This window comes from Rhinopithecus roxellana, chromosome 12, assembly GCF_007565055.1.
Source record: "Rhinopithecus roxellana isolate Shanxi Qingling chromosome 12, ASM756505v1, whole genome shotgun sequence".
In the NCBI taxonomy this organism is placed as follows: Eukaryota; Metazoa; Chordata; class Mammalia; order Primates; family Cercopithecidae; genus Rhinopithecus; species Rhinopithecus roxellana.
This window is the reverse complement of record NC_044560.1, coordinates 114,210,628-114,228,967: the sequence shown is the minus strand read 5'-3', so window position 1 is coordinate 114,228,967 and position 18,340 is coordinate 114,210,628. Positions and strand designations below refer to the sequence as shown.

Sequence of the window (18,340 nt, the reverse complement as noted above, 5' to 3'; positions counted from 1 at the left end):
AGCCTCCCGAGTAGCTGGGACTACAGGCGCCCGCCACTACGCCCGGCTAGTTTTTTTTTTGTATTTTTAGTAGAGACAGGGTTTCACGGTGTTAGCCAGGATGGTCTCGATCTCCTGACCTCGTGATCCTCCCATCTTGGCCTCCCAAAGTGCTGGGATTACAAGCGTGAGCCACTGCGCCCAGCCAACTGTATGGTTTTCTATTCAGTGAATCTATCTTTATTTTACCCAGTCTCCATGGCTGATTTTTTACATTTTTAAATTTTTTTTTTTTTGAGACAGAGTCTCACTCTGTCATCCAGGCTGGAGAGCAGTGGCATGATCTCGGCTCACTGCAACCTTTGCCCCGTGGGTTCAAGTGATTCTCCTGCCTCAGCCTCCTAAGTAGCTGGAATTACAGGTGTGCACCACTACACACAGCTAATTTTTTTTTTTTTTGATAAGGAGTTTTGCTCTTGTTGCCCAGGCTGGAGTGCAATGGCCTGATCTCAGCTCACCACAACCTCCGCCTCCTGGGTTCAAGCGATTCTCCTGCCTCAGCCTCCCAAGTAGCTGGGATTACAGGTGCCTGCCACCACACCCAGCTAATTTTTGTATTTTTAGTGGAGACGGAGTTTCATCATGTTGGCCAGGCTGGTCTTGAACTCCCGACCTCGGGTGATCTGCCCGCCTTGGCCTCCCAGAGTGCCGATGCCCAGATAATTTTTTGTAGTTTTAGTAGACACGGGGATTTCACCATGTTGGTCAGGCTGGTCTTGAACTCCTGACCTCGAGTGATCTGCCTGCCTCAGCCTCCCAAAGTGCTGGAATTACAGGCGTGAGCCACCACAGCTGGCCATGATTGATTTTTAAATTCTCATTTTTTTTTCCCCATGATCAATAGGGCTATAATGAATATTTTTCTGGTTCTGTCTTTATGCACATTTGTTTATTCAGAATTCTTCAGAATGAACTCATAAACATGAAATTTCTGGGTTTTGAGAGAATGCAAATTCCAAGAATGTGAAATTGAATCCCACATTACCTGAAGGAATTTTAGTAAGTTCTAGAAGCTTAACAAAAAGCCCAACATGCTGGGTGCGTTGGCTCACGCCTGTAATCCCGGCACTTTGGGAGGCCGAGGCGGGCAGATCACAATATCAGGAGATCCAGACCATCCTGGCCAACATGGTGAAACCTCGTCTCTACTGAAAATACAAAAATTAGCTGGGTGTGGTGGTGGACGCCTGTAATCCTAGCTACTCGGGAGGCTGAGGCACGAGAATCACTTGAATCCGAGAGGCAGAGGTTGCAGTGAGCCGAGATCGTGTCACCGCACTCCAGCCTGGGTGACAGAGCGAGACTCCATCTCAAAAAAAAAAAAAAAAGAGAAAAAAAGCCCAACATGAGTCAAAACACAAAGGATGGTTTTGTGGGGAGGGGAGACATGCAGTGGTGCTGAGTGATCAGTGGCTAAAAGCCTTAGCTCATCTGCACTGCGGTCTGCTTCTGCTTCAGGCCTGAGCTCCTAGCCCATGAAAGAGCTCGTGATTATCATGTAGAAGGGGCTTTTGAGTGCAGAGAATACAGTTCATTTATACGGATTTTTGGCATAACCAGTACATGCAGGAAAACTTTGAGAATGAAATTAAAGAGATTTTGTTGACGGGGTTGTCTCTATGACCAGGAGACGATCCACCTCCAGGTCAGAGGGCGTTGGTCATTCAGTGTCCTATGTCTGTGATCTTTATGTCTTGTTAAAGATTACAGGCTGACCTGGTGGCATGGCCTTTCGTCCCTATTTGGATTGTTGCTAAGGAGATGGCCAGGTAGTCAGCCTGCAGTTCTTCACCTAGTTCTACACATGACACACTCACAGTTGTGATTTGGGTTTTTCTCCATACTTGTCCTCTTGGTGGTTTTTCTTGATCTTTTACTCCATGGGGTAGATCCTTTGGTGCCCCTAAGGTACTTTTTCTAAAAGTCACATCAATGTACTTGTCTTGGAGGACCTCAGCCTTGTGACGTGGGTAGCCCAATTTGTTGAGGGCGATGTGGGCTGGGCCCTAGTCACTGAGTCAACAGAGGTGTGGGGCTTTGCTTGCCACTTGTTCTTCCCTTTACTGCTGCTGTTGAGTGATAGCATGTATGACACGTACTATTTATGTTCTTAGAGATAACATAAAATGCTGACATGTTCTGTCTTATTCTAATCATCTCTACTTCTGGAATTAATCTATGACATCATTTTGTAGAATCAGAGAAAGACCTTCGATACATTGGCAAAATTTTGGATGGATTTTCCTTGGCTTCTAAACCTTTATCTTCTAAGAAAGTAAGAAACACTTCTTTCTTTCTTTTTTTTTACTGGTTTAGTTCTTAAAATATTTGCTACTATGTGATCTGAGTTCTATTAACAACAGGAAGATAAGTAAATTTTGTTTTCAAAAAACAACAGCCTGGTTACTAGTGATTGTCTAGAAAAACATTCTACATTAGAAATATCAGGGCCGCTGGGCGCAGTGGCTCACGCCTGTAATCCCAGCACTTTGGGAGGCCAAGGCGGGCGGATCACGAGGTCAGGAGATCAAGACCATCCCGGCTAACACGGTGAAACCCCGTCTCTACTAAAAATACAAAAAATTAGCCGGGTGTGGTGGTGGGCGCCTGTAGTCCCAGCTACTCGGGAAGCTGAGGCAGGAGAATGGTGTGAACCTGGGAGGGCAGAGCTTGCAGCGAGCCGAGATCGCGCCACTGCACTCCAACCTGGGCGACAGAGCAAGACTCCATCTCAAAAAAAAAAAAAAAAAAAGAAGCATTAAAAAAAAAAGAAGCATTAAAAAAAAAAAGAAACATCAGGGCCAGGTGCAATGGCTCATGCCTGTAATCCCAGCACTTTGGGAGGCCGAGGTGAGCGGATCACCTGAGGTCGGGAGTTCAAGACCAGCCTGACCAACATGGAGAAACCTTGTCTCTACTACAAATACAAAATTAGCTGGGCGTGGTGGTGCATGCCTGTAATCCCAGCTACTGGGGAGGCTGAGGCAGAATCACTTGAACCTGGGAGGTAGATGTTGCGGTGAGTCGAGATCGCACCATTGCACTCTAGCTTGGACAACGAACAAATCTCTGTCTCAGAAAAAAAAAAAAAAAAACAAGTTGGCCAGGTGTGATGGCTCACTCCTGTAATCCCAGCACTTTGGGAGGCCGAGGTTGGTGGATCACCTGAGGTTAGGAGTTTGAGACCACCCTGGCCAATGTGGCAAAACTCCGTCTCTACTAAAAATACAAAAATTAACCGGGCGTGGTGGTGGGCTCCTGTAATTCCAGTTACTCAGGAAGCTGAGGCAGAGAGAATCGCTTGAACCTGGGTGGCAGAGGTTGCAGTGAGCCAAGATCGTGCCATTGCACTCCAGCTTGGGGGACAAGAGCAAAACTCCCTATCAAAAAAACAAAAAAAGAAAAGAAAAGAAGTATCATTCAGTAGCTACATTGTGATAAAAATATCTAATTGTTATTTTTTATTTATTTACTTTTTTTTGAGACAGAGTCTCATTCTGTCACCCAGGCTACAGTGCAGTGGCACAATCTCGGCTCACAGCAACTTCTGCCTCCCAAGTTCAAGCGATACTCCTGCCTCATCCTCCTGAGTAGCTAGGATTACAGGCGTGTGCCACCACAGCCGGCTAATTTTTGTATTTTTAGTAGAGATGGGGTTTCACTATGTTGGTCAGGCAGGTCTCGAACTCCTGACTTTGTGATCCGCCTGCCTCAGCCTCTCAAAGTGCTGGGATTACAGGCGTGAGCCACCGCGCCCGGCTGCTGCTGTTTTAAATTCAAACTTCAAGTGAGTGGTTATTTACATGAAGAGAGACATACATTAGAAACCGTTCGAAGAATGAAATTGCTATGATTCTAGGGGAAATATAGGTTAAGGAAAAGTAGAAAACATTCAGAAAGGCGGATAACCCATAGCCCTGGCTCCTCCCCATGCTCTGAAGCTAGCAGGGGCAAGGTTCCCTGGCCTCCTCATCTGGGGCCGGGAGGGAGAGAAGCCGTGTGCAGGTGGGTGAAGTTGGAGGAGAGCTCTGCGTGCCTTTGCAGATAGCTTTGTTTTTGTGAGATGCTGTCACAGCCACATGTGAAGCTCTTAGACCACATGGCGCTCTTCCTGTAACCACCAAAGTCTCATGCTCACAGGCACGCTCAGGAGGGAGTTGGGGTGCTGGCCAGCCCAGGAGGGGCACCTGGCCATCTGCCTTGTCAGCATTCCTGTTTTAGATTGTTTCACGCTTTGATCAGCTTTTTGTTTTTTTATTCAGCAAACATTTGTTCAGTACCTCTAAGGCTTGGCCTGTGCTTGTCTGGGACACAGGAGGCCAGGGGACAGCTTTGATTTGCTTCATTGTGATAGTTCATGTGTTGTGATAGCCAGCAGAATAGAATATATCTAGAAAAGTGTTGGGCACACAGTAAGCTGCTGTTATCACCAGAAATGTCAAATGACATTAAAGGAAAATGCAGGTATTTTACATGTATGAAAAGGAAGCATAAGGCTGGGCACGGTGGCTCACACCTATAATCCCAACACTTTGGGAGGCTGAGGTGGACAGATCACTTGAGGTCAGGAGTTCAAGACAACCTGGCCAACACTGCGAAACCCCATCTCTACTAAAAATATAAAAATTAACCAGGAGTGGTGGTACATGTCTATAAACCCAGTCTTCGGGAGGCTGAGGCAGGAGAATCACTTGAGCCTGGAAGGTGGAGGTTGCAGTGAGCCAAGATCGTGCCACTGCACTCCCGCCTGGGTGACAGCGAGACTTCGTCTCAAAAAAAAAAAAAAAGAAAAGGAAGCATAGTTTAAAAATGGTGGAGAAGCACTCACTGGACCTTAGGATAAATAGGCCAGCCTGGCCCCAGGTAGCTCCTATCCAACAAAGTAGCAGATACACAAATAGAGAGTCGTGGGCAAAGTTCCTTAAGTGGAGAGACACAGTCCTGGGGGTTCCTGGCGGTTCGCTGGAGTAGGGCTTTGGGCAGGAACATTTTAGAGGCGGGCTGTGTTCATCTAGCCTTTCATACACAGATCTAGATGGTTCTCTAGATCTGAGTCTAGAGGCCAAACAGAACAATGATTTGGCAGACAGAGAGAGAGATACTTTCAATCCAAGGCTGGGCGTGGTGGCTTACGCCTGTAATCCTAGTACTTTGGGAGGCCATAGCAGGCGGATTGCTAGAGTCCAGGAGTTCGAGACCAGCCTGGGCAACGTGGCGAAAACCCATCTCTACAAAAAACTTACAAAACAAAATTAGTCGGGTGTGGTGGTACGTGCCTGTAGTCCTAGCCTCTTGGGGGCCTGAGGTGGGAGGATTGCTTGAGCCTGGAAGGTCAAGGCTGCAATGAGCCATGATTGGCCATTGCACTCCAGCCTGGGTGACAGAGTGAGACCCTGTCTCAAAAAAAAAAAATAAATAAAGAAATACTTTGAATCCCATGGAGGATATAGAGAAGTTGTGGACACACTCCTCCTTTCTGCCATACTCCTCTGGGTTTTTGTGTGGTGGTAACATGAGAGTGTTTTCTGGCTGATTTGGGCGTGTGTCTCCAGAAGGTGACAAGGCTAAGATGATTAAAAAAACAGGATTTCTTGACAATGATAACACCACTGTTTCATGGACTTTCATTGTGCCAAGGGCTCAAGCCAGGCTCTGCACCTTAACAACCACCTGGGGAGTTTGGGGAACTCCAGTTATAGCACACTCTCCAGGGTGGGGCACAGCGTCAGTATACTTACAGCTCCTCAGGCGAGTCCAGCGTGCACCTGAGCCTGAGAGCCAGAGGAGACAGGGGCTGGAGAGAGGGGTCACTGCTTTCAGCTACAGGGTTACTTCATCATGGACTTGAGCTTTCACATAGCTTAAAAATCTAGAGAACATTTCAGTGTGAATTTGGGGGGAAAATAGTAAAGAAAAATCTAGATAATAGCTTAAATAACAAATACATGTGGGTTTGTTAGACCAAGAGCAACGGAGACCATTTAATGCAGTTATTTAACAATATCTAGTACTTTCCTTTACCTTGTCTGCTGTGCCATTGTTCATGCCTGTCGGTATTAAAAATCCCCAAATTTCCCAAATAGATTTTCATTTCACTTTTGTCAACTACATTTAAATTCCTGTCTCCACTGCCCTCCTAGGTCCTGGGCCAGGTCCTCTTGGCTCTACTCACATTATTCATAGTAATATCTTGGATGAAAAAATAGGCCAGGCCTGGTAGTTCATGCCTATAATCCCAGCACATTGGGAGGCTGAGGTGGGTGGATCATTTGAGGTCAGGAGTTCGAGACCAGCCTGGCCAACATGGTGAAACTCCGTCTCTACTAAAAATACAAAAATTAGCCAGGCATGGTGATGCATGCCTGTGGTTCCTGCCACTTGGGAGGCTGAGGCAGGAGAATTGCATATGCAGTAGGTGGAGGTTGCAGTGAGCTGTGATTGTACCACTGCACTCCAGCCTGGGTGACAGAGCAAGACTCTGTCTCAAAAAAAAAAAAAAGAAAAAAGAAGGCCTGAAGCTTCAATTTGCAACTGAAACATAACTAGAAAAAAGAATTCTGAATTTAAAAATAACTATAGTTATTATTATTAATTATTATTTTTGAGATGGAGTCTCACTCTGTCACTGAGGCTGGAGTACAGTGGTACAATCTCGGTTCACTGCAACCTCTGCTTCCCAGGCTCAAGCAATTCTCCTGCATCAGCCTTCCGAGTAGCTGGGATTACAGGCACCCACCACCATGCCTGGATAATTTTTGTATTTTTAGTGGAGATAGGGTTTCACCATGTTGGCCAGGCTGGTCTTGAACTCCTGATCTCAGGTGATCCACCCGCCTTGGTCTCCCAACATTCTGGGATTACAGGCGTGATCCACTGTGCTCCGCCCCGACTATTATTTTTTAAATTTTTTTTTAGTTTTATAGAGATGGGGTCTCATTCTGTTGCCCAGGCTCGTCAGGAACTCCCGGGCTCAAGCAATCCTCCCATCTTGGCCTCCCAAAGTGCTGGGATTATAGGTGTGAGCCACTGCGCCCAGCCATTATTTTTCTTTCATGCTTTGAATGATACTTTTCTTGTTTTTTTTTTTTTTTTTTTTTTTTTTTTGAGACGGAGTCTTGCTCTGTCACCCAGGCTGGAGTGCGGTGGCCGGATCTCAGCTCACTGCAAGCTCCGCCTCCCGGGTTCACGCCATTCTCCTGCCTCAGCCTCCTGAGTAGCTGGGACTACAGGCGCCCGCCACCTCGCCCGGCTAGTTTTTTGTATTTTTAGTAGAGACGGGGTTTCACCGTGTTAGCCAGGATGGTCTCGATCTCCTGACCTCGTGATCCGCCCGTCTCGGCCTCCCAAAGTGCTGGGATTACAGGCTTGAGCCACCGCGCCCGGCCGAATGATACTTTTCTAAATTTTCCGATGTACAGTGGGCCAGCCCTGCCTGTAAGCCCTGACATTTATGATCTATTGTCATCTTTATTGTTCTTATCCTATGAAACAGGCACATTAGCTTCTTTCTGTAGAAATGGGTAAGAGGATATTCGAAATGCCTGACCACTGGAGCACGGTGGCTCTTGTGACCCTCTGGTCCAGAGGGGATGCTGGCTGGACCTCTGGCCAGCCTGTTCTTGGGCTACCTGCCTGCTGAGTGTTAACCCGGGAAGGGGCGAGGTTAACAAGGCTCAGAGGTAACAGTTTTTCCTGATTAAATCAAACATGATCTTGCAGCCTGTATTTTCTGGGTTTTGTCTTGTTAAGATCTATCCACCTCCAGAGTTGCCAAGAGACTATCGACCAGTGCATTATTTCAGACCCATGGTGGCCACCACCTCTGAGAACTCACACTTACTGCAGGTGTTATCAGAGTCAGCTGGAAAGGCAACACCTGACCCAGGGACACACAGTAAGCACCAACTGAATGCCTCCAAACGGGCAGAGTTGCTTGGAGAGACGCCTATTCAAGGTATGTGCCATGGAAAAGACTGAAATCATTACATTTCACATAACTTGAGTTATCAAAATAAAAATGGAAAGTTGTTTTCCCACTGAAGTTTTTTATGTTAATTTGTATTCCCAAACTGTGGAAATAACACTATTTATTGTAAATGGCATACGTAATAGTGTGCATAGCTTTTACTTCTTTTTTTAAGTTTTATTATTAAACTTATTTATTTTGAGATAATGTCTGGGTTTGTCACCCAGGCTGAAGGCAGTGATAACTCTCTATAACCTGGAACTCCTGGGTTCAAGTGATCCTCCCACCTCAGACTCCCATGTTGCTGGGACTATAGGCATGCACCACCACCACACCTGGCACATTAAAAAAAATTTTTTTTAAATGGAGATGAGGGTCTCACTATGTTGCCCAGGCTGGTCTGGAACTTCTGGTTTCCGAGAGTGCTGGGATTACAAGTGTGAGCCTCTGCGCCCAGCCAAGGCTTGTTTTTCCATCTTCAGTTTGGTTGATGTCATTCAAATCACTTTTATTGTAAGCTCAGCTGTTTTCAGACTTGTGATAATTATCAGGGAATGTGGTTAAGGTGCCTTCCCCTTCTCTGCACAGCCTGGGAGAGTATGTTTTCTTCCTCTTGGGGATCGCGTTGTGTAACTCTTCTCTGGAAACTCTGAAAGGGATGAATGCGTCTGAAAGTCTGGAAAGACATGGAGAATCCCCTGCAGGTGCAGCAGAAAAGACCCACCATGAGAGGTGGACTTGGACTGTTAGGGGCTTGGGCCTCACTGCCATGGGGAATCCAGTAGGTGTCTCCTATAATAGGCAAACAGAACCCTTGGTTCCCCACCCCCGCATCACACACTGCGCTTCCTCATCTAAGTCTTCTCATCTCAGGAAATGGTGCCACTGTGATCCACTGCTCGGACCGGAATGTTGGAAGCCTAATTCTTAGCTCCTCTCTTTCTGGTCTTCCCCTGCCCTCCCTGGCCCTCCCCGGCCCTCAGTGAGCCCTCTCAGCTCTACCCACAATGTGTCGGGGTTCCGTCCACTACTCATCTGCATTTCCGTGACCTCCTGGGTCTGAGCCCCGCCCCTCCACCTGGACCGTTGCAGCAGCCTCCTTGATGGTCTCCTTGTTTCTGTCCATTCCCTCTGCAGTCTGTTCCCCTCACCAGCAGTTGGATGAGGCCAACTATACCAGCCAGCACCTCCCCCACCTACAGAAACCTCCAGGCTCCCCACGAGGCCCTGTGCAGTGACCCCCGCCCGCCTTTCAGGCTGCATCATCCACCACCTTCCCTTACCCTCCCGCAGTGTAGCTTCCTCCTCCTTTCCTCCCGTGAACACGCCATCACCCATGACACTGCCTAAGGGCCTTTGTGTTTGCTGCTCCTCCCTCTCTGTTCTTCCCTCATATTTTTGTGAATCTGGCCTTTTTTCTCTTTTTTTAGCTTAGGACTTATCTCGAATGTTGTCTTCTTCCAGCCTTCCCTGACCACCATATAAGCTGGTTATCTGCCTGCCCCCTCTACCAGCCCGCTCACGCAAGCCCCTCCTCAGTCACGTTGCCCTGTTTTTTTCATAGCCCTCCTCTATTGAGGTCCGGCATGTTGCTCCTTGGCTTCTTTCCTGTCTCCACTGCCCTCCAAGCTCCTGGGCCAGGTCCTGGCGTGGAGTTGGCACCCATGAGTGTTTGTGCCATTAGTGAGGGCTTGCTGGGGAGCTGCGCTTGGAACCAGGGCTAGTGGTGGTGGACTGCAGGTCTGGAGCCGGGAAGGTCAGGTTTCGCATCCTGGGACCACTCACGTGCCCTGTAAATGTGCATGTGTTAACTTCCATTTTTGCTGACTATAAAACATGAATCTTGGCCTTGCTCAGTGGCTCATTCCTGTAGTCCCAGAACTTTGGGAGGCCAAGGTGGGATGATCTCTTGAGCCCAGGAGTTGAGACTAGCTTGAGAAACATGGCGAAATCCTGTCTCTACAAAAATTATAAAAAGTAGCTGGGCATGGTGGTGTGTGCCTGTGGTCCCAGCTACTCAGGGGGCTGACGTGGGAGGATCACTTGAGCCCGAGAGGCGTAGGTTGCAGTGAGCCATGATCATACCACTGTACTCCAGTCCAGGTGACAGAGTGAGACCATGTCTCCAAAAAAACATAGGATTCGGCCAGGTGTGGTGGCTCACGCCTGTAATCCCAGCACTTTGGGAGGCCGAGGCGGGTGGAGCACCTGAGGTCAGGAGTTCGAGACCAGCCTGGCCAAGATGATGAAACCCTGTCTGTACTAAAAATACAAAAAATTCGCCGGGCATTGTGGCACGTGCCCATAGTCCCAGCTACTCGGGGGGGCTGAGACAGGAGAATCGCTTGAACCTGGGAGGTTGCAGTGAGCTGAGATGGTGCCACTGCACTCCAGGCTGGGCAGTAGAGCCAGACTCCGTCTAAAAAAAAAAGAAAAACAAAGAAGCTCATTTTTCACTGTCTAGTCCACAAAGATATATGAACATAAATGAAACACTAAACGTAAAATACTCATCCCCAATTATGTAAATTTGTGATATTGAAATGTATGTACAGAGAAATGAAAATGTGGTTGTTTTATGACTCTTTTCATCACTTCTAATTACTGTTTTTATTTAGGTTCAGCTACTTCCGTGTTAGAATTTCTGTCCCAAAAAGATAAAGAGAGAATCAAAGAAATGAAGCAGGCTACTGACCTGAAAGCAGCTCAGCTCAAGGCCAGGAGTCTGGCCCAGAACGCCCAGAGCAGCAGAGCCCAGCCCTCCCCTGCAGCGGCTGTTGGGTACTGCTCTTGGCACGTGGCATTAGGTGGTGGGATGGCCACCCTAAAAGCCAGCAACTTCAAGCCTTTCGCCAAAGATCCGGAAAAGCAAAAGCGATACGAAGAGTTCTTAGTACACATGAAACAGGGTCAGAAAGGTGGGTGCTGGGCCTGGGTCTCCCACATCTCGGCCAGGGCGGGGTCACGTTCTCACTGTTCTAATCCTAGACTCATATTTACAGTTGAGGTATCCCGTTCTGTCGGTGTTTTTGCTTTATCCTGCTGCAAATAGTGCAAAGGCTCTTGACCTCAGAAAGCGAGAACAGTTAGCTTATGTTCCTCCGTATCTCAGGCCAAAGCTAGCTGTTTAAGTAGAGAATACAACTGGCGGTGGCCGGTGCTTACAGGCCGTTTGGTGTTTGCAAGTGCTTGCCTGCTACAAGCATTGCATTTCACATTTCATATCAACATCATCTTCCACCTTATCCAAAGATCTTGACCATCCACTCCTGACTCATAGTCTTAAATTTGACTTAAAACAATAGTTAGCTATTGAACCGTTACAGAGGAGAAACAATCACTTTGTGATCTTTGAAGTAAATATGGCAAGAATGAGGAGAGGGGTTGCTGTTGTATGCAGTAGTCCTCGTGAGAGGTTATCAGTAAATTACAGGGTTATTTTTTTAAAACAGATCTTTGTGGAATGTAAAGTCTATTTACTGTGCCTTAACTCTGTACTAAGAACCTACATCACTAATGTTCATTTGCTTTAAAAAAAAAAAAAAAGGTGGGCCGGGCGCGGTGGCTCAAGCCTGTAATCCCAGCACTTTGGGAGGCTGAGACAGGCAGATCATGAGGTCAGGAGATCGAGACCATCCTGGGTAACACGGTGAAACCCCCGTCTCTACTAAAAATACCAAAAACTAGCCAGGCGTGGTGGCGGGCGCCTGTAGTCCCAGCTACTCCGGAGGCTGAGGCGGGAGAATGGTGTGAACCTGGGAGGCGGAGCTTGTAGTGAGCAGAGATCGTGTCACTGCACTCCAGCCTGGGCGACAGAGCAAGACTCTGTCTCAAAAAAAAAAAAGGTTAGTGAAAGAGTGTTTTTCTGCCAAAACGTCAGGATGTAGCTGGGGTCAACTTATCACTGTCTGGGAGTGGTGACAGGTTCCTTACTGCTAAAGATTTAACCAAGCATTAGTCTCCCACATGGCTTTCTCTGTTATGTTTGGTAGACAGAATTCAATAAAAGCATCATTTTGGCTGGGGATGGTGGCTCATGCCTGTAATCCCAGTACTTTGGGAGGCTGAGATGAGGATCACTTGAGCCTAGGAGTTCAAGACCAGCCTGGGCAACATAGTGAGATCCTGCCTCTACCAAATAAAAATAATAATAATTTTTTTTTTGAATGGAGTCTTGCTCTGTTGCCCAGGCTGGAGTGTAGTGGCAGGATCTTGGCTCACTGCAATCTCAGCTCACTGCAACCTCCACCTCCCGGGTTCAAGCGATTATCCTGCCTCAGCCTCCCGAGCAGCTGGGATTATAGGCGTGCACCACCATGCCCAGCTAATTTTTGTAGTTTTAGTAGAGATGGGGTTTCACCATGTTGGCCAGGCTGGTCTCGAGTTCCTGACCTTAAGTGACCCACCCGTCTTGGCCTCCCAAAGTGCTGGGATTACAGGTATGAACCACTGCGCCTGGCCTAATTTTTTTTTAAAAAAGCACAATTTTGAAGGAAAGAGCAATATTACCTGCCAAATACCTCGCCATTCCCATAGTCATAAAAATAAGAATAAGGACTTAGGAAATACACAGTGGTGCCCAGCAGATGTTCTCTTGTAAGCCCCATGTTTTTCTGAGAAATGAAGACGCTTCTTGTTCTCTGCCCCGCAGATGCTCTGGAACGCTGTCTGGACCCCAGCATGACAGAGTGGGAGCGAGGCCGGGAGCGGGATGAGTTTGCCCGGGCGGCCCTGCTGTACGCGTCTTCCCATTCGACCTTGTCCTCCAGGTTCACTCATGCCAAGGAGGAGGATGATTCAGATCAGGTTGAAGTCCCTCGAGACCAAGAGGTCTGTTGTCATCATGTCCCTTACCTGGTGAACTTTAATATTAAAGCACTGCCTAGCCAAAATTGTTTTTTCTTTTTTTTTGAGACGAAGTCTCTCTCTGTGGCCCAGGCTGGAGTGCAGTGGTGCGATCTCAGCTCACTACAGCCTCCGCCTCCTGGGTTCAAGTGATTCTCCTGCCTCAGCTTCCCAAGTAGGTGGGATTACAGGCGCTCACCACCACACCCATCTAATTTTTGTATTTTTAGTAGAGATGGGGTTTCGCCATGTTGGCCTGGCTGGTCTCGAACTCCTGACCTCAGGTGATCCGCCTACCTGGGCCTCCCAAAGTGCTGGGATTATAGGGATGAGCCACAATACCCAGCCGAGCCAAATATTTTTAATCCCTCAGTGAGAAGATCAAAATATACATGGTATAGGAGAATAAGAAACCATTTTATGCCTAGTTTCCAATGTACTGGAGCAAAAATGTTATAGCACAAACTTTTTTCGCATTTCTAGAAGATTGCTTGAAAATTTTAAATGGGAGATCAGTCAGGTCAATGGTGCAACCACTTGATGAAACAAAATGCATGTCTTTTCCCAGAATGATGTTGGGGACAAGCAGTCGGCCGTGAAGATGAAGATGTTTGGGAAGCTCACCCGAGACACGTTTGAGTGGCACCCTGACAAGCTGCTATGTAAGAGATTTAATGTCCCCGACCCTTATCCAGAGTAAGTTGGATAAACCTTTACAACAGTACAAAATGTATTCTTGAGATTAAAGCTGATTTTCCCCTTACATACTCATATAAATTCTTGTTTTTTCTTCATGAACTTATTTGTATATCCTTGGATATTACAAATCTACACATTTTGTAGATTTGCTTTGATAAATTACTTCTATAATTTGTTACTAAACGAAATCCGGATAGCAAACTTTATTCCCTATTGAAGCTATGAAACTCAGATATATCAAGTTACAAAAGCATTATGCCTCTCTCATTTGCCACCTTCTTAATGCTGCTCATGTGGTTTACATTTACAATGTTACTTATGTTTTTAAATTATCATTATAAAAGTTAAACACTTTCTTATTTGATTAATAACACTTCCAGAGGTGGGGTGTGATGGTGCACACTTGTAATCCTAGCTTGGGAGGCCAAGGCAGGAGGATCGCTTGAGCCCAGGATTTCAAGGCCAGCCTGAGTAACATAGTAAGACCCCATCTCTAAAAAATCAAGCAAACAGAACACTTCAAGATAGTCGGCTGGGTGCAATGGCTTACATCTGTAATCCCTGTACTTTGGGAGACTGAGGCGGGCAGATCACTTGAGGTCAGGAGTTTGAGACCAGCCTGGCCAACATGGTGAAACTCCATCTCTACTAAAAATACAAAAAATTAGCCGGGAGTAGTGGTGTGCGCCTATAGTCCCAGCTATTTGGGAGGCTGAGGCAGGAGAAATGCTTGAACCTGGGAGGCGGAGGTTGCAGTGAGCCAAGATTGTGCCATTGCACTCTAGCCTGGGTGACAAAGCGAGACTCAATCTCAAAAAAAAAAAAAAAAAAATAGCATAGGTGGTCAAACCAGACTGTCAGAAACTTTAGGTGTATTTTTATCAGTGGAACTTTTCCTTAATGGAAATCCATTTTCAAAGTTAAATTCTTGCCTTTATCATAATAAGGAAAAACTCATGGGACCTAAAGTCAGTCACCCAGATTCTCGAACTGCTTTGAGAAGTGAAAGCATCTTAGGGGACTTTTTTTTTTTGAGACGGAGTCTCGCTCTGTCGCCCAGGCTGGAGTGCAGTGGCTGGATCTCAGCTCACTGCAAGCTCTGCCTCCTGGGTTTACGCCATTCTCCTGCCTCAGCCTCCCAAGTAGCTGGGACTACAGGCGCCCGCCACCTCGCCTGGCTAGTTTTTTGTATTTTTTAGTAGAGACGGGGTTTCACCGTGTTAGCCAGGATGGTCTGGATCTCCTGACCTCGTGATCTGCCTGTCTCGGCCTCCCAAAGTACTGGGATTACAGGCTTGAGCCACCGCGCCCGGCCAGAGGACTTTTTTGTTTGTTTGTTTGTTTGTTTTTTGAGACGGAGTCTTGCACTGTCACCCAGGCTAGAGTGCAGTGGCGTGATCTCCGCTCACTGCAGCCTCCGCCTCCCGGGTTCATGCCATTGTCCTGCCTCAACCTCCCAAGTAGCTGGGACTACAGGCGCCCGCCACCGTGCCTGGCTAATTTTTTGTATTTTTAGTAGAGATGGGGTTTCACCATGTTAGCCAGGATGGTCTCGATCTCCTGGCCTCCCAAAGTGCTGGGATTACAGGCATGAGCCACCGTGCCCGGCCCTTAGGGGACTTTTTAGTCATGCAGAAGAGGTGGAAAACTTGAGACGGAAAGTTTTTCAGGAGGTGGATTTTGTCCTAGTGGTTGTTATTAAAATGATTCTTTTTCAATTCCCAGTTCAACTTTAGTTGGCTTACCAAGAGTGAAGCGTGACAAGTACTCAGTCTTCAACTTTCTGACACTCCCAGAGACAGCTTCCTTGCCCACCACCCAAGCACCAAGTGAAAAAGTATCACAGCACCGAGGTCCCGACAGTGAGTAGGGTGTCCTCGGGGTCTCTGATTGACCAGGGCCTCAACCCCTCGCCTGTAGGAAGACAGAATTAAAGGGTAGTTTAGTCCTAACGATATGAATGGTGCATATTCTCCCTCTGTTGAGGGAATTCCTCTTATTAATAACTTAGCTCATGGTGTAATGGTCCAGATGTTCATACTCCTTGGGGTTGGGGCTCTGTCTCTGCCTCTGCCACCTACCTCCCCAACACCCCCTGCATGGTGCCAGGCCCTGTAGTAGGCACGCTGACATTCTGAGCGAATGAAAGAGCAGTGGTGAAGAACTTGCCTTTTCCTTGCTAATGCTGGAGTTATGTCCTACCTTTCAGAATCAAGAAAACCATCCAGATGGGATACCGCTAAACAGGAAAAGAAAGAAGATTCCGTGAGTGAATTTTTAAGTTTGGCTAGATCAAAAGCCGGGCCACCCAAACAAGAGTCCAGCCCCTTAGTAAACAAAGAGGAAGAGCGTGCACCAGAATCATCCACAAATCAGGTATTTGGGGCTTCCAGATTCTCTTTGCCACGCTGAGTGTGGCCCTTGCTTTTCTCTTTGGTAAAACTTTCTCCTTGTGACTCACCAGCAGAGGCAGCCAACTATTGATCCATTTCCCCTTAAAGGCCATGTGGCTTGTTTCTAACTTTTGGCTATCACAAATAAAGCTGCTGGGAGCATTCATGTGCAGGTTTTTGTGTGAATATAAGTTTTCATTTCTCTAGAGTACAAACCTAGTAGTGGGAATCCTAGAAAATATGTACATGTATATTTAACTTTATAAGAAGCTGCCAGACTGTGTTCCAAACTTATTTTTGCCTTATGTATTTTGAAGTGCACATTTAGGATTGCTATTTCTCTCTCTCTTTTTTTTTTTTTTTTTGAAATGGAGTCTTGGTCTGTCACCCAGGCTGGAGTGCAGTGGCATGATTTCAGCTCACTGCAAGCTCTGCCTCCCCTCCCGGGTTCAACTGATTCTCCTGCCTCAGCCTCCCAAGTAGATGGGACTACAGGTGTGCACCACCATGCCTGGCTAATTTTTGTATGTTTAGTAGAGATGGGGTTTCACCATGTTGGCCAGGCTGGTCTCAAACTAGGATTGCTCTTTCTTGGTGGGCAACATAGTGAGATCCCATCTTTACAAAAAATTAAAAACTAAACTAAAAAATTAAAAAACTAGTTGGGTATGGTGGCATGCACCTGTGGTCCCAGCTACTCAAGTGGCTGGGGTGGGAGGATCACTTGAGCCCAGGAGGTCAACACTGCAGTGAGCTATGGTCGCACCATTGCTCTCCAGCCTGGGTGACAGAGTGAGACCCTGGCTCAAAAAAACCCCAAAACAAATTATTATTCATCTGTACATAATGAGGTGAATTGACCCTTTTTTTCTCCTAGCTGCTTCCAAGATTTTTACTTGGTCTTTGGATTTTAGCGGTTGTATTATGATGTGTCTGGGTGTGAATTCTTTTGAGTTTATTTTGTTTGGGGTTTGCTAAGTTGCCTGAATCTGAGTTTGGAAATAGAACAGAGGCACGGTGCTCTACTGCATTTTTGGGGATCCTTTGCACTTCTCATTAATGACCAGTCCATGAGAGATTTCAGCTGCTTTGACCTCATCAGCACATTCTACAGTTGTTGACTCAGAAACACCACAAAAAAAAAAGCTATGTGAGTGATCACTGTTTAGTTGGGTGGTGTGTGGGGGCTATGGATACCCATGACATGAGCATAAACATAATATGTGTGTCTGGGAGTGTATTCTAGAATGTCTCCTCCTTTCACCCTTGCCTCTGTATCCCGGACTCTATTTCACGGTCAATATAGACAGTCAACAAAGGTGTGGACGCACAGGCTGAAGAGAAGGGAGCCGCCCATCCATGGACTTATTCAGGGCCATCTTTGCATCCTCAGATGAAAAGTCCCATCCTCTGAGGATGAGCAAGGCGACAGCGAGGACGATCAGGCAGGCTCTGGGGAGGCCAACTTCCAAAGCTCCCAAGGCACTGACTGGGGGAAACATCATCCGTGGCTCAGGGTATGTCAGTATTTCAGACTCGAGGATCTAAAGAAGACAATGACTCTGCGACACAGTCTTAAACCCAGATGATTAGCAATCAATGATATGTAATCTTTTATATAAATATAATTTTTTTTTTTTTTTTGGAAACAGGGTCTTGCTCTGTCCCCAGGGTGGAGTACAGTGGTGCAATCTTTGGCTCACTGAGGCCTCTACCTCCTGGGCTCAAGCAGTCCTCCCACTTCAGCCTCCTGAGTAGCTGGGACTACAGGCGTGTGCCACTACGCCTGGCTAATTTTTTATTTTTAGTAGAGATAGGGTTTTGCCACGTTGCCCAGGCTGGTGTTGAACTCCTAGACTTAAGTCATCTGCCTGCCTCGGCCTCCCAGAGTGCTGGGATTACAGGCACGAGCCACGCGCCTGGCCAATCTTTTATATTTTTAATTGAGATAGAGCAGAGGTTTTTTTTTTCTATTAGGTATATATCTCTGGTATATTTTTTGGATCACTGTGTTTGATTTTCCAACTTATCCTAATTGAGAAGAATTTAAAAATAGTAAAAATTTCAGGCAGGCATGGTGGTTCACATCTGTAATCTGAGCACTGGGGAGGAGGTGGAGGGATCAGTTCAGATCAGAAGTTCGAGACCAGCCTGGCCAACACGGTGAAATCCTGTCTGTACAAAAATTAGCGGGGCATGGTGGCACACACCTATAATCCCAGCTACTCAGGAGGCTGAGGCAGGAGAATCACTTGAACCTGGGAGGTGGAGGTTTCAGTGAGCCAAAATTGCACAATTGTACTCCAGCCTGGGTGACAGAGCAAGACTCTGTCTCAAAGAAAAAAAAGAAAAAGAAGTAATAATTTTATTTTAAGAGATAGCTTTTTTTTTTTTTTTT

At 46.8% G+C, this 18,340-nt stretch overlaps 1 protein-coding gene across 1 annotated transcript in view; it reads left to right on the top strand.

Annotated features, from left to right (window-relative positions):
• Nucleotides 1–18,340, top strand: part of LOC104665241 (G patch domain-containing protein 1) — a 54,297-nt gene that overhangs the window by 21,021 nt on the left and 14,936 nt on the right. The window contains exons 9-15 of the mRNA XM_010367002.2: nucleotides 2,235–2,314; nucleotides 7,789–7,993; nucleotides 10,624–10,923; nucleotides 12,657–12,835; nucleotides 13,419–13,546; nucleotides 15,275–15,411; nucleotides 15,759–15,925. Of these exons, the coding sequence (XP_010365304.2) occupies nucleotides 2,235–2,314; nucleotides 7,789–7,993; nucleotides 10,624–10,923; nucleotides 12,657–12,835; nucleotides 13,419–13,546; nucleotides 15,275–15,411; nucleotides 15,759–15,925 (1,196 nt within the window). The remainder of the gene's footprint in view (nucleotides 1–2,234; nucleotides 2,315–7,788; nucleotides 7,994–10,623; nucleotides 10,924–12,656; nucleotides 12,836–13,418; nucleotides 13,547–15,274; nucleotides 15,412–15,758; nucleotides 15,926–18,340) is intronic.